Here is a 15,596-nt window from a genome sequence, read left to right on the forward strand (position 1 = left end):
ACCACATTTTTTGCTCCGGTTGGAGTCTTTGGAGGAAAGAAGGAAAGCAACCAAAGGGAGGCAATTTGGCCTTGATTTTGGAAAAGCATTTAAAAACATGGTTAAATATAAACACGTACCTAAGGCACATTGGCTATAGGGTACTTATTTTCATACTTGAAACGGACTGTGATTTCCTGAAGAAGGCTCCTTCTCAGAACAGGAACCTTCACCGATGACTACTGCAAATTAAGGTATTTTTTTTCTGGTTTAATGCGTTGCTGTTTTACTGCTTCATGCACGGCACAACAGAAAGCAGTCATGCTTCAGGCTTTTAAATCTGGAAGCCCTGGAGTTGTCATTGCAGATACAGTGTGACAAGAGGGAACCTGGACACCCCGTGATATCAAGTGTTTTTCTGTTGGTCAAATGGATTTTTCATCTTTCTGAAGACCTCCCAAGGAAGCAGCTTCCCCCAGACAGGAAGATGCTAATTCTCCAAAAATGCAGATCCTTTCAGGTACCTTCTCTGAAAAGGTCACACTTGAAGAGAGCTAAGCCCGGAGATTTAGCCCACTGTTTACCTTTCAGCACACGTGTGTGTGGGCAGATCAGCAGCTGGGAATACCTCCGACCAAAACTCAGGGGTGGAAAAACACTTGCATTTTTGTCGAGCTGTTTGTCAACCTTCAGCGGCCCAGACACACCAGGGCACTTCGCATCCTTCCATGCGTGGTCCTAAGACTTGCTTTCAGGTATTTTTTAGTCCCAAACCAGCCAAATCTCAGCTGAGGCACAGAAATCTCCCTTGCCTCTGCTCAAGCGGACGATGGCCTGCCTCAGCAGATTTGTACATATAATAGTGGCTTGTCTTAGAAGCTTCAGACAGAGTTATAAAACTCCACGACAGACAGTTTTGCAATAGCATGCCCCCAGGGGAAATCTCTTTCTAACTGCAGGCAGTTAGTAGCTGGCTTGGAGTGCTTATATCCGTATATATATTAATCCCAGCTAATGTAACTACAGATGTTCTCATTCATAGGCCTATCTAATCCTGTTGGGCCTTTGCCATGGTGTCTCGTAGCATGAGTTCTACGAGTTAATTACGTGCAGTGCAAAGAAGCATTTCCTTTTATCATTGAAAAAGGTTGCCTTTTAAATGCATTGAATGTCCCTTTGTTCCTGTGTTTTAAGGACCAGTGAAGAGCAGCACCTGTCTGACCTTCTCGGCGCTGTGCATTACTTGGCATCCCTCCATCGTCTCTTGGCAAGGCATTCCTAATCTTTTCCATCGCCCTCAGATGGGTGCCTCTCCACGCCTTTTACTCTGGTTTCCCAGCTGAGGACGTACTATTGATTTCTATAGTGTCATGATATTACATTCAGTGTTACTCTCTACCCTTTTCATAATACAACCTACCATCTTGTTGCTCTTCTGAGCTCTGTTGCAATCAGCCAGATGTTTCATTGACTCCTAGATCTTTTCCTGGAGTGGTTGTAGTTAATTGGGATCCTTCAGCATGCATAAGCCATCCTGTTTCCTCCTTCCAATTATGCATCCTTCTGCACACTGGTTTTTTTCTGCTATCCTCTCACCCATTCGGCCACTTTCTGTCAGTCTCGCAGACCTACATGGTCTCCTCACATTCGGACTAGCCAAGTTGAAGGTGGTCACCTAGAAAGGATGTTAACTCACGTCTTTCCAGGTCATGGCTATTATATAAGAAAAATCACGTTTTCTGGACGCACAGGCACCCTCACCATTGCTCTCATTCCCCATTAAAGCCTCACTATATATTCCCATTCCTTGTTTTCTCCTCCACAGCTAGGTTTTTAAGCAGGAAATAACTTCATTTTCCACCAGTAATTCCTGGTCATCTCTGCCACAAGCAATCATCACAGATTTTTTCTTAAAGGTTTTATGAAAGAACTAAATCATGACAGTTATTTTCCTTCCTCCTCATTCTGTGTGAACTACCAGACTAAAGATGCACCATGTTCTTGCAACATCATTCCTGTTTGTTCCTCTCACATCTCACTCCCTGCACCATTGCATTGTCCTCTATGGGGTGATCCGTTTAAGCAAACCATGAAGATACAGAGGACAAATCAGCTGATATACCCCTTATTATCTTTAAGGATGGCCCACACACCCCCCTTTGATCATCAGTGAGGTTTTTCTCGGCTCTGCCTCACAGTCTCTGCTCTGCTTAGTGCAGGGGACTGCTGATACTCTGCATCGCAGTGAGTGACGAACAAACACTTGCACTCGGGAAGTCCAGGCATGAAAACATGTTTTGTGAATCAAAAGGTGTCTCTCAGAAAGGCAGTGAGGATGCCAAAGGGGTGTTTGTACCACCTTTGTGACTCTAGGGCAGTATTTCCTTAGTTTGGGGTTACAACGCAAAGGAATTTGAACTGTACTGGAAAAATCAGCATTAACCACCAGCAGCCCATGGCTGGGGAAGGAGAAGGAAGAGCCTGCAATTGCTGGCTGCAAGTGTTTGCACTGGCCAGGCAACAGCAAATTGCCTTTAATTATTCCTAATTGCTGGCACTGGTTCAGTTCCTCCAGGATAGAGATCGCAAATGTGCATCTGCAGATACTGCTTAGACCCCCTCCTGCCTCCCCACGCCAGGAGGGCTGAGCTGCTGCTGCTTCAGAGAGTTTTCTGGAAGATGGAGAAGTCAAAATGGGGTCGGGCATTGAAGGGGCTGGAGTGGTGCTGCCCAAAACACTTGTCCCAGGCTTGCAGAGTCCTGTGCTGCAGTGAAGAGCTGGGGACCAGTGTCAGAAAGCACATCCCTCCACCCAGAGAGGGTTTAGCACACGGCGTGTTGGAAGGACAGCAGCCTTCGAGCAGGGGGTTCTCTTGGTGAGGTCCTGGAGCAACGGCCAGTGGTTCCCAGCTCCTCTGCCACTGTCTGCTCTTGGCCCCATCACACATGCCCATGGGGACGTGGCCAACATCCGTGCTGCAGACCCCTTGCAGGAACCCAGCTTGGGGAGAGAGTAGACAACCTCAGACAGATACGTCTGTAAAAATAACCACGGCAGCTTTGGACAAGCTGTGCCGAGGCATTACCTCATGAGGGAAGGAAGCAGCAGCATTGCTATTTATTTATGTGGTGTCCAAAGAGTACTCTGTGCTCTGCAGCCCGTCCTCCAAGAGCCTGATTCTGTAAATCTTACTCATCACGAAGGCGCTTTTTTTCCCTTTTTCTCCCCTTCTTTCCCCCTCTCTCATCCATGTGGTCCCACTGAAGTCACTGCAATCAGTTCACATGGGGGAGGATTACTCACAGGATGGGGGTTTGCAGGCGATGCCTGAAACCAGCACGCGCAGCCCCAGCGGGGACGCCTGAAACATGAGGCATGTTCCTCCCCATCCTCCTGCCCTTTGCCTCTTCTTGTGTAACCCTTCCCTGATTTGCTTATTTTTGTGTTAACTCCTGCCTCTCTGCTCTTTCTTAACCCTTTTCTGTCCCGTTCCTTCTTCACGCTCTTGATTAAGGTATTTTTATTTCCTCTCCCCCAGCAATACTGAAGCCATCCCCTGGGGCTGCAGCGTGCAGGTTTTCCCACCTTAACAACTTCTGCTCTTTGTGCCCATCACCAGCCACACTGATTCAAGGTTGAAACTTTTCCAATCAAAACTGGGTTTGATAGAAAAGTTTTCCACTACAGGCAGGTTTGAAGTGCCTGGTCCCAGAGCCAGCTCCAGGCAGGGGGTAAGAGCAGGATTTTTACTCAAAAACCCCAAATCAGAAGTGTTCAAAAACCCCAAATCAGAGCTCCCCAAGGGGCAGGAGGAGAGCAGGAGCAGTGCTCCCCCGGCAGGGTTCTGGCTGGCTCATTCCCGAGGATGCTGCACAAGAAAAGGAAAGCTTTCCTGCCTTTCCCTGCCACCGCTCAGCAGGGGCAGACCACAGTCTGGCATGGCGCTTGCTGCTCTTAGAAATCAGGGCTGTTAACAAATGTGTGAGGCCATAATCCTTTTGGAGCAGTGATGATAACAAGCCCTGATGGGGTTTTTTAGCTTCTTTTTTTTCCCTGTAACAAACAGCTGCGCCAGTAAGTCCCACTGTGGGAAATGAGATGGTGAATGTTTTCAAGTGCAGTATTTACATCCCCTGCCAAACCCTTCACATCTGCCCAGCTCTGCTGTCAAGCCTCCATCCATCTGGCCAGGAACAGCAGGTCCTCCAGCCTGCCTGCATCCCACAAGGGCATTTCCTTCCTGCGCCCGCAGTGCCAGCTGCCAGGGATGCTGCTCAGTGGGGAAGGGCTCAAGCGAGAGCACTGAAAGGAGGGTGGTTTTGTGGGGTTTTTTTCTGCAGCGCACGTGAAATGAATTCCCAACATCTCTAAAAGCAGTTGCCTTCTGCCTGAGGTCTCGTGCATGGGGGGCTGATGAAATGCCCCTTGATTCTGTACCTCTTCCTTACAGCCCCGCCAGAGCGCCAGGGACCCCAAGGGAGTTTGAAGCTGGCTGGGGTGTGGGCAGTGGGTGCTGTGGCTCCCCAAGCCTTGCCTGCTGCCTTCCTCCTCAAGTCCCGCACACTGCTGATCACAGCACCCGTGGGACACGGCCGTTGCAGTGTGCAGGGCTGGGGGTCCTGGAGCGGGTCCACGCCATGCTGCCTCCCCGGCAATTGCCCTCATTGCCCTGGGAAGGGGGTCTCGGCTGTGGTTCCATCTCTGCAGTGGGAGCAGCTGCGGCTCAGCTGCCCCCTCTCTGGCACTGTCCCCTCTGCACCTCTGACCACGCACACCCCTCTGCCAAAGGCCACCTCTGTTTCAGGTCGGTGCAGTCCTGGCTGGACGGGACATTTGCTGGAGCTCTGCACCACTGAGGAGAAGGTGCAGCCATGCCAGGAGCGCTGCGGCAGCCCCGTTCCCTCCAATGCCACCTGCACCCGTGCTCTTCCTCCCTGACCGTCTTGTTGTGTGTTCCCCCCACAGAGTGCGATTGCCATCCCGTGGGTGCCGCCGGCCAAACCTGTAACCAAACCACAGGCCAATGTCCCTGTAAAGACGGTGTCACCGGCATCACCTGCAATCGATGCGCCAAAGGCTACCAGCAAAGCCGATCTCCCATTGCCCCCTGCATAAGTAGGTGGATTGCTCTTTCCGTGTCTATAGATTAGAGATATTAACCTGTATAAATCCACAGGAGCCACTGCCCGGGCTGGGCGGCTACTAACCCCACCACATCTGTGCCAACAGGCAGTGCTCAGGGGATGACGGGCCTGTGACCCCTGACCAGCTCTACTGCCCATAGGGGGTATCATCCAAAATTCACCCCTAGCTTCCAAGTAGCTCATCTGCCTTCTGGGTGCGTTGTGTGAGGGAATCGACAGCCAAATTTGCCAGTAATATGATTTTGCTTCATGGAGAGAGCACATTTGCTTTGGGGTACCACATCAAGACTGGAGGATGCAGCAGATCGCTACAAATCCAAAATCAGGCTGTGTGCTACACTGGTAGAGAGCTCAAATCAGAGGAACTGCTGGTTTTCTGGGGCTGCCATCACAGCAACACAGCCAACAGCACCTGGATTGCTAAAGGAGATCTTACACTCACACAACCCACCCAGAAACACAGGCTGGTTTACTGTTTGCTTTCCTGGGTTTGCTTTGTAATTTGGCTTCCCAAGGCCACTGTCACCCTCCACTCTCACAACAACAGCATCAAGCACCAGGTACAGCTCCAAGCCTCTCTGTCACAGCACCTGTTCTGCAGACATCCACATCTCCACTCAGTCCCTCTGAGCACTCACTGCTGGGACAAGGTGTGCTCCAGCCCAGTGCTCCTCTCTGCTGCCTGTTGGTTTTGCTGTTACTGGATCATTCAGTAGCTCATGCACCTCGTGCGAGACACCACCTGCCCTAATGAAACTAAGCACTGGAATTACAGTGCCTGGGATGGGCTGGGAAGGAGTGGATGCTCCCCTCGAGGCTGCCTCCCTGCTGCTAAAGGGGGCAAGAAGGCCCAATGGGAAAAGAAAATTGAACGTTGAAAGAATCAAGTCTTTGTTGGGAACCCACAGTCTGCTCTCGTGCTGTCCCCTCACAGCATCTGCCTCTTGGGATGGCCATTGCCAAGCTATGGGGCAGATACCCTTTCTCCACCTTCTCCTGCTGAAGAAAACATACATTCCAGGGTGGTTTTTGGTCACTAGAGAGTCATTCTTCCCTGTGTTGCAATGGGACAGCAAGAGCTCAAACCAGATGCTTGTTTCCCCAAGATGCTACAGTCACGGCTTCAGTATGCTTTGCAGCAAGTATGCGCAAAGGTTTATCATTAATCATTCCCCAGAGCCATGGTAAATCAGAGAGTAAATTGTTCCTTGCATCACCTCCCTTGGGATTGATCGCACTAAATAAAGACAGACACAGAATTTCAACACAGTCCGAGCAGGCGTTTGGAGCTGGGCTGTGCTCACAGCCTGTGCTCCAGGATGCCCGCTGGTGTCAGCCTGGCAGGGCTGCTCTGCCCTGGCCCTTCAACCTGGCCACCAGCCCGGCACCCACAACAGCCCCGGCTGCTGTGTCTCTGCAAATGTCCTTTCTGAGGGGCCAAAACTTGTGTTCAAGCAGCACTCTGGCCTGGCTATGAATCCACTGTGCAGTTATTGGGAGTTTGATCTTCACATACGGTGCTAAAGCAGTTAAAGTGAGGATATGAGCAACTCACAATTCTCTCATCCGAGAAAAACCCAACCAGCACGTTTTCATCCTTGAAAAACGTCAGACAGTGCATCCTATGGGGTGGGGGGTGCACATCACAGACATTCTGTACATGCTTAGCACAGGGCACTTGCCCTCCATCTCTTCCCACACTGCTCTCCTGTCTGGCACTGGGAGGATACATATATGCTGCAGCTAGCAAGGGGCTGTCCATCTTCTCTGCAAGAGCAGTTACTCTCTGATTTACCACTGCTTACATCTTCCTTGTCCCAAAGACTAATAGTCATGCAACAATCACCACATGGGGAATGAACTAGACACCAGCACGGTCTGTGTACTGCAGCCCACACCAGCAAGTATGAGCACCCATCCAGATGCCAGCTCCGGAATGGCTGTGCTGGCTGTTCATGTACTGCCTGACTATGCACTATGTGTTTCATGTGGGTTTGGGCCTATGTTAAATTGCATGAGGGCTGAACAGCTCAAAAAGTCACCTAATGCTAACTGGGCTGCATCCCTATGAGCCGCCATCATTGCAATTCAGACAGACCCCAGAAATCCCTGCCTCTATGGCCAGGCAGGTTCCTGAGAGCAAAAGTAGAAAAAACCTGATGCCAACCCCCAGATCATGCTGAAATTCCACTTTCAAAATGGACTGGTGGTGTGTTCCCCTGCCAGGATTCCCAGGGATGCACAGAAATTGCATCGCTGTGCCCTAAATGCACAAAAGATGTCAGTAATGAGATCTGTGTATGTGCACTGGGGAAAGGAGATCATCTTGCCAAAGTTGGGACCATATAATGTGCTCCATCTGCAGTCCATCCTTTTTAGCATCAACAAACACAGTCAGACTTGGGCATGAATATCCAGAACATTATATGGTTTCAGCTATGCAAAGCCAGCCCCAAATCAAAACCAGGGATCATTGCATTGGCACCAGATATGTTTCTGTTTCTTTTAAATAACACTCACATCACAGAACATAGATGCATGCTTTACCTGCATGCTACCTCACACAAGAGGGGGGTAGCACTGCCTCACGCATGGATGGAAACAGCAGCTGGAAGGGACAACCCAGGGACAAGGAAAGGCAGCAGTGCTCCACTGTCTGCTGGGGCTGAGCACCCTGCACCCTCCAAGCCCTTGCAAGAGCTTGGAGGTGCACACTAGGGCCTAGCACTTGCAGCAGGTTGTGTCTGGGACCATATCAGTTCTCTGGCTGGCTCTATCTTCTTTTATTCGCAGCCAAAGCTGAAAGGTTTGGTTTTCCTACACCCTTTCTGAGGCCCAGTTCCCCAGTAGGTACGGGCTTGGTTGCTGCTTTCTGGGGCTCTTGCAAAGCTCATTGTTAGAGGACCTAGTTGGGAAACACCTCCCATGGTTGGGAAGGGAAAATGAGGTGTGTGCAGGGGCCATGCTCTTTGGGATCTGGAATAATACCTCCTACTTTTATCTCCTCTCCTTTCCCATCTGCTTCTCGCTGTCCTGCGCAGAGATCCCCGCTGCTCCCCCCACCACGGCCGCCAGCAGCACAGAGGAGCCTGCAGGTATGTTGTCTGCTCTTTTAAAGCATCTTGATGGTAAATGTCTTTTGAGCCATCATCTGCCTGAGATGAAATTGCAGGTTCCTTTTATGCCCTAAATGTCCAAGTGTTTGAAAGGTGCGTTCAGCATCCTGGGAGATGGGTGTTGCTAGGAACACAGGGGAGCGCAGAGAAGATGCAGAAAAGTTTTCCCAGAGGAGCTGTATCTATTACTCAATGTGGAAGCAATGTTTGATGGGACAGAGGTAAGGACTCAAGACCCCCACTGGTTGGTTGTTGAAGTTTAAAGGTTACCTTCTCAAGAGGCTACCAGTTTCACTGAGTTCTGGTGGAGAAGGACGGGAGAAACAAAAATCCTCTGAGAGGGAACAAAAAACCTAAGCACTGCTTGCTGCTGCATGGAAGCATTGCCTTCATTTGCCTGTTATTTCTTGTGTTAAGCCACCTTAGGTGCTGATGTGACTTGTGTATGCTACAGCAGTGTCTCATGTATGCCTCTGTGGGTTCTTGGTGTGGGACACGCTGTGGTTAGTGGCATTGTTGGGGCCAGTTGTGCTCAGAAGTGTCTCAAGGCCAGCGACTGTAAGAGCAGGAGAAGCTTGGAGCCTCTTAGGTTGGAGCTGGAGGTCCTGCAGCCTGGGGACAGCAGCACGGCCCTGATGGACTTGGATCACCATATACATGCAAGCTGCAATACAGAGGATAGTCCTGAGAAAGCTTTGCCATATCACAGTGTATGTACCCTCCTGCTCTCCTCCCTTGTCCTTGCACCAAATACTACCCATGCAATTGGGGCTCAACACGTCTCTTCATACACCTCATCTCCACCACCACAGCTGCACCAACACCCCACCATCCTCCTCTCCTTATTTACACCCCTAGAGGGACTGACTCCTGCCCTACCATGTCACTGGGGACTATCCTGTCCCCAGTTCCCTCAGGTCAGATTGGTCTGAGCAGGGGATGATGGCAGAAGCCAGAGCCCTCAGGAAAGTGTTGTCCCACTGCGGTGGCTGTTTGAGCAGTGCCGGGGCTGTGAAGGCCATGGGGTGTAAAGGCTGTTTACTTTTGTCCCACCAGTGCAGGAGCGGTCATAAATTCAGGATTTTGTACTAAAAGTGATGGACATCACCTTGAATTGAACTCTGAGCCAAGGCTTGTCCTGTGGCAGGGCTTTTCATGCAGCCTGTGCCTGTTGCTGTGTGCTCAGGAGCTCTTCCAGAGATGGGAAACCCAGGGAGCAAAAGGACAGAGGTCTTCAGTCCTCAGTGTCATGGGAAAGCAAAGCCCAGGGTTTTCTGTAGGACTGATTTGAAGGACAAGTTCTGCCACTTGCAAACACAGTAGCAGCGACTCTTGTTTCAGGGTCTTGTCTTAGGCTGGTATGAGCAAAAACCAAACTGCAGCCTTGGGTTTGTGCCTATTGCTTTGTGTGTGCTTCCTAAAGAGTCTTCACTGACCTACAGGGCTGAAAGGAGCATAAACAACACAGCAAAAACCTGCCTCAGCCATGCTGCCAGCTCACGTGCTGGTGACCAGTCCTCTTGCTGCTTTGCCTGATAAATTAGGTGCCAACATGAGGCGTGTGGTTTGGTGAGTCCACCACAATGAAGTACCGGGCTATGAAGAAGAGGCTGTCCCACCTAATGATCTGAAGCCAAGCGGGGGAAGGTCTTGTCTTCCTTACAGCACTGTTTCCTGGCAATGTGAGCCTCACTTACCTGCCTCCATCAGGGTAAATCTTCCCTGTCTCCTGAGGAGCTCAATTACAGCCCATAGTGAACCTCACCACCTCCTTTCCCTCACAGAGAACTCCTTCCCTGAGTTCCTGTTCTCTCCCCATCTTTTCCTGTCTGCAAGGGACCCCGTGTGCAGACCCAAGCCCCTGGCATGGGCAGGCACAGCCCGAGTCTTCTCATGACCAGCATGAGAGCTGGCAGCTCCTGCAGCCTCTGCAGCTCCTTCATTCACCCAACACTGCAGTTTAGGGCAATGTAGGTGCATCCCAGCACTGCCACCTGAACGTGCTGGATGCACGGGGCAGAGAGGGTCACCAGATTTCTCATGGGCTCCTGCTGTTCAGCAGGACAGACTGAACGCTCTGTCTCATGGCCTGGGAACACTGAGGTTTTGTGCTCCACACCAGGATCCTTCTGTTCCTCCCACCACAGCCTCCCAAACCCGCTCTGTTCCCACCCTGCTGCGGGGATGGCAGAGCAGACCTCTCATACCACAATGCCACAGTCTCTGTCAACGGATGGGGATGTTTGGCTCCTGAGATGAAGACCTGTGAGTGGAGCTGTAGCACTCCCATGCTTGCACCTTCACTGACTCAGGGAGCAGAAGCAGCCCCAGCACTCACACCAGGGACCTCCCAGCCAGAACCTCATCCTTGGTGGAGTTTCCTTACCCTGGGCTCCTTCCTTCCAGGGGCCAGAGCACATCCTTCCCAGTGTAGCTGCCCCAGCCCTTTCCTAAGGCAGGACGTGGCTTGTGCCATCCCCTCCCCTGCCTGAAATGAGGTTACATGGCCTGGGATGCGTTTCTTAATGAGTGAAAGATTGCTTTGCCCATCCCTTCAGGTCAGTTTTGCATGCAGCTTACCCTGTTAAGCCAGCCGGTGGCAAGTGGTGACACTTGAGCAGTGTCCCCCAATTTGAACTGGCCACAGGGATTTCTCAATGTCCTTTTGTTGCTGTTGGGAGCTCATTTACCTGGCCATGCTGCTTTTCATGTGTCCAAAGAGGCCCTTTTGAGGACATTCTCTATTATTCAGTCTTTCCATGCCATTCCCGATATCCTCCTGCATCTTTCCAGAGCGTGACCACGAGAGAGGCTGCATGCAGGCAAGGTCTTGGAGGAAGCAGCGTTTATCCACATCCATCAGCCAACATTCTGGCTCGAGAGGAAAGAGCTGCTGAAGTCCCAGCCCTGCTGTGCCCATGGGAGAGGACTGGTTTGAGGGTGACACATCTCCCGCTCGTGTGCTCCATGTGGGTACCAACACAGCTGCAAAACCAGCTCCTTTCTGTGACCTCTCCACACTGCTCTGGGCAGATGCCAACTGGGGCAGCTGCATTCGGCCTCCCTAGATTCCATGTGCCACCTCGATTGGCCACAGCCCTCATCAGTGTCTGCCCTGAGCTGATGTGCTGTGGCAGTGTGACCTGCAGCAGCTCTGGGCTGCGAGTCACGGCCACCAGCCTGGTGCCAGGCACTGTGCTGGGTGGGCTGGTACCCCCACAACCAGGCAAAAGCACAGAGCCTGCAGCAACAGGACCCTTGAGCAGGACGAGGGGATGCACAGCCTATTGCAGGCACAGAACGTAGACGCTTTGGTGGAGAGCAGGTCCCTGGTGCAGCAGGTGGGGAGAGCTTGGTGCTGCCTGCATCCCATGCATCTCCCTGGATGAGTGCCAAGAGGGATGGCTATAGGGATCGGAGGTGTGTTGGTCAGGATGTGCCCTTCACCTTTGACCAAAGCTTTGGATAGGTGTCTGCAACACTTTCCAGCCTTGCTACAAAGGGGACATCTCACGCTGGTGCTGCTGGCATGGTTGCAGCCCCCAGTCCCGAGCCCCTGCAGATCCTGCCAGCGAACAGCCCCACTGGGGAAGGAGCAAGCCCCATAGCTCTGCATTGCTGTTGTGGAGAGAAGGGTTATTTAGGGATCTGTTCAGGCCCAACCAAGCCCGCATAAGGCCAGTAGCTAAGAACATTTCAGCAGGGTTAGAGACCTCCCTTCAGCAAAGGAACCTCTTGCTGGACGCTGGGAGAGGGTTATCTGTGGGCTGGGAGTGAGTCAGGTGTCCTGACAGCCTGCAAGACACAACTTGACAGCGTCTCTTGGATCCCCATGTTGCTGGAAGGCTGGATCTCCCTGCTCCCTGCCCAAAGGTGCGACCAGGGAGCAATCCGTCTCACCAGGAGCTGCTCATGCTGCGTCCCTGTGAAAGCCCATCGGAGGCCGAGCCAAGTTGAGCAATCTGATGGGCCCAGCATCCGATCATAATTATTCTTATAGTGATTTTTATTGGACTTTTTAAGTACCATTTTGTCCAGGGAGCTTGAACCCTCCATATTTCAGCCCTTCCTCTCAGTGGGGAGCATCAGGCAGTCTTGGGTTTTGGCCTTGCTCAGCCCCCACCACCACCCAGAAGCATCTTGCTGAAATTCATGGTATTCTCTTGACAAATCCTTAAATCAGCATGTCTGGGAGGCAGAACTCCCAGAGTATGGGAGCAAAAGGGTTCTAGAGATGGAGAGGCTTTGGATGCAGCCATTTCTGGGAGAGATGCTGCTTTATTTCCTTTGCTCATAGCAATGCGGAACAGGAAGTGTTTTCCTCTCCAAGAGCCAAGTTAGCACCATCACCAATCACCACTCCAAGTCAATGAGGGGTATCTTTCAGAAGAGTGTGGGCCAAAGCTGGCCTTGATACAGGGGGTGGAACAATGTCAGCTTTGGTGTGGGGGGTCCTGCCTGGCTCTGCTTAGCTCTCAGAGGTCCAAATCAGATCTGGGGAAATGGGCCAAAACTGAATTGTTTAGATGAAATGCATTCATGCTCGCCCATGCCAGGAGATTGGAGGGTGAGGACAGAGTGCTTCTTATTTTTGTGGCCAGGGGAGAAAAGCTCTTGCTGCCACCCCATCCTTTTCTGGTCCTATTCAGAGATGCAGAAGGGGCCACAGTGAAAGGACAAGAAAAACATAACAGCGCGGGGGAAGGTTCACTAACTGCCAGTCGGTTGTTGTCTTAATTGAACTTAATCCAGATCGTCTTGGAAATTATTATCTTAGGTGGATGATTCCAGCTCGTGGGCTTAAATGAAACCAGGTGATTGGACCGATGCAGTTTTGTGTGGTTTTCCCCTGGAAATCCGTCTCTGCAGTTTCAAAACCAGATCTGGATTTTCCAGAAGTCATTTGGGCTCAAGGTGTTGCTGGGCCCTTTTGTGCCTGGCTGGGGAGGAAGAGGCTTGGATATAATTGCAGAAAAGAGGAAAACCCCTCTCTTAGCAATCCCTGGATGTGCATGGACGTGTAGCAGCTTGGCTGCAGGTTGCAGCTTTCCCAGAGGGCGGAGGCAGAGCAGAGGTGGGGAGGGGGGTGCACGCAGTGGTAGGCGAGGATGATTAACACCTTCCCAAAGGGAGATGGGCAGTCAGGTCTCCGGGCTCCGCTCTGGAACAATTTGGAATAGGCTGAAGGAAATAAAAAGAAAACCCCCAACCAAACCCCAGCCCCAGCCCCACGTGTGCTGCCGGAGCCCTTCCTGCTCCTGTGTCTGCTTAGACAAAACACACGCAAGGGTTATGGCTTCGGCCCGGGAAAATAGAAACTCTGTAGGAAATAGTAGAAAACATTCCCTTGAACTCTCCACCCGCTCACGCCAGATGCCAACCCCCACCACATCCTTAGGAGCTTTTGGGTCAAGCCACTGTTCTCGTGCCACCCACTCCATCCCTGTGCACCACATGTACCTGCACAGTCATACCCCACACAGACCTCCTCCTGCAACCTCTGTGATGCTCTCTGGACCTCTTTTGAAGCCCCCTTGATATCCTCCCATCCTATCCCATGGCAGAGCTGGAGACTATGCATCCTTCCCAGGCTGCGGATGGCTTTTCACTACTTAGAGGCTTTGGGGGGAAATGTCCAAATTTCAGCCAGAATCCATACACCAAGACCCAGGAATGGGGAAAACTGGCCTCTGATGAGCTGATACTCCTGCTGCAGCATCATTTGCTGGTAGTCAGAGTAGTCCTGCCCTAAAAAGGGGTTGATTTTCTCTCATCTGGAGGTTGAAAACTTTACTTTTTTGCCTGCCCATGCCTAGATGAATCAAGGTGATGCCTTGTACTTGCATGCACCCTGCTCCCAGGTACATGCCATCACCCCCGGGGCAGTCAGTGGGGTGAGCATCAAGAGCAAGGCTTGTTCGTCCTACAGCAGAAGGGCAAAATGCAGGTTTCAGAGGGTGGTCACAGGCTCAAAGCTGACCTTGGAGATGGAGATGGAGGAAGAGGGGTCCCTCAGCTCTGCTGCCACCAGCACTTGCCATCATCCCAGCAAAATCTCACCAAGCACTGTTAGAAGATGAGTTAAATCACTTGCTCCCACCACAGGTACAGAGGCTGTGATTGAATTTCACAGTTTGGGCAGTGGGAAGCCTTGCAGCCAGTTTGTACCCATGCATCCCTATGAGAACATGACCTTTTTGGCCCAACAGCTCCACTGCCAAGTAGAGGTTGTGAACCACTGTCCCTCCCTGCTCACGGTCACATGAGCACTGTGAACATCACTGCAGCAACAGCTTCAAGGGAAAAGTGACATTAGGAAAGGATTAAATGTACTGTAGCTCCTTTTAATGAGCTGCAGCAGCTGGAAACAAGGAGTCAATGCCATGTGAGCCACCAGCTGCCTCCACAACATCTGTGAGGGGTGCGAGGCTTGCTCAGAAAATGACAGCGTGGGGACAGGCCGCTGGCATCACGCAGCACCTCTGGTCAGGATGGGACATGGGGCCAAACTGCTGCTCCCCAGCCCTTCCCTTATCTAACCTGCTGAACCAGCTCCATCCCCAGGTGAAGTCAGGCTCAAAGCTCTACCCAGTGTTATTCCCACAGGGGCAAATGCAATGGGTGCTGTTGGCTTGGCAGCCTGGCTCATCACCCGGTGCTTGGCACAGGCATGTGAGCACAGCTCTTAGGTGACCTCTCAGAGGGCTGGAGGAAGTAAGTCCTGCACCATGCTGAATTGCCCATTTTCCCTCCTTCCCCGAGCACTGAGCAGGCCGGGAGGGAAGGTGGCAGCTCTGTGCCAGGGCTGCACCACAGTTGTTGCGTCTGGATGGTGGCACTTTCCCATGGCATCTCACCAACATAGCCTTGGGGACTGTGTCAGAGGGGCCCGGGAAATGCCCCTTGAAACTCCATCTCCCCCTGCCTCCCACAGCCATGGGCGCCCATGGGGTGATGGCCGGGTTGGAGTCTCTCCCTTGTGCCATGGTTTTGTCTCAGAGGTGGCCCTAGACCAACCCTGCCAACGCGCATTGAACATTGCAACCCTCCAAAATCCCAGATAGACAGAGCCAAGCAGGTCTGTGCCCAGGCTGCGCGGGTTGGGCACGACACAGCCTCCCAGCCTCCTCCAGTCTCCACACCAGGGTGGTTGACCCGGCTCACTGCTGTGCTCCCAAGGAACCTGCACTGCCTCCTGCCTGATGGAGAAAGCAATGCTCTCTATGGAGCAGGCTCCTGTGGGAGGCTGGTTCTTGGGGGCACCTCCTTTATCGGAGGCAAACTGGAAAAAATAGACCAAAAAACCAGCTTACATAGCACCTTGCAAATTTAACATGGAAGGGACTATCAAAAGAC

At 51.9% G+C, this 15,596-nt stretch overlaps 1 protein-coding gene across 1 annotated transcript in view; it reads left to right on the plus strand.

The window, feature by feature from the left end:
• Positions 1-15,596, plus strand: part of NTN1 (netrin 1) — a gene marked incomplete at both ends in the record, with an annotated part of 96,995 nt that overhangs the window by 63,024 nt on the left and 18,375 nt on the right. Inside the window, 2 exons of the mRNA XM_080629523.1 lie at positions 4,946-5,095; positions 8,166-8,219. Of these exons, the coding sequence (XP_080485649.1) occupies positions 4,946-5,095; positions 8,166-8,219 (204 nt within the window). The remainder of the gene's footprint in view (positions 1-4,945; positions 5,096-8,165; positions 8,220-15,596) is intronic.

Source organism: Psittacula echo (genome assembly GCF_963264785.1).
Source record: "Psittacula echo genome assembly, chromosome: 14".
Lineage (NCBI taxonomy): Eukaryota > Metazoa > Chordata > Aves > Psittaciformes > Psittacidae > Psittacula > Psittacula echo.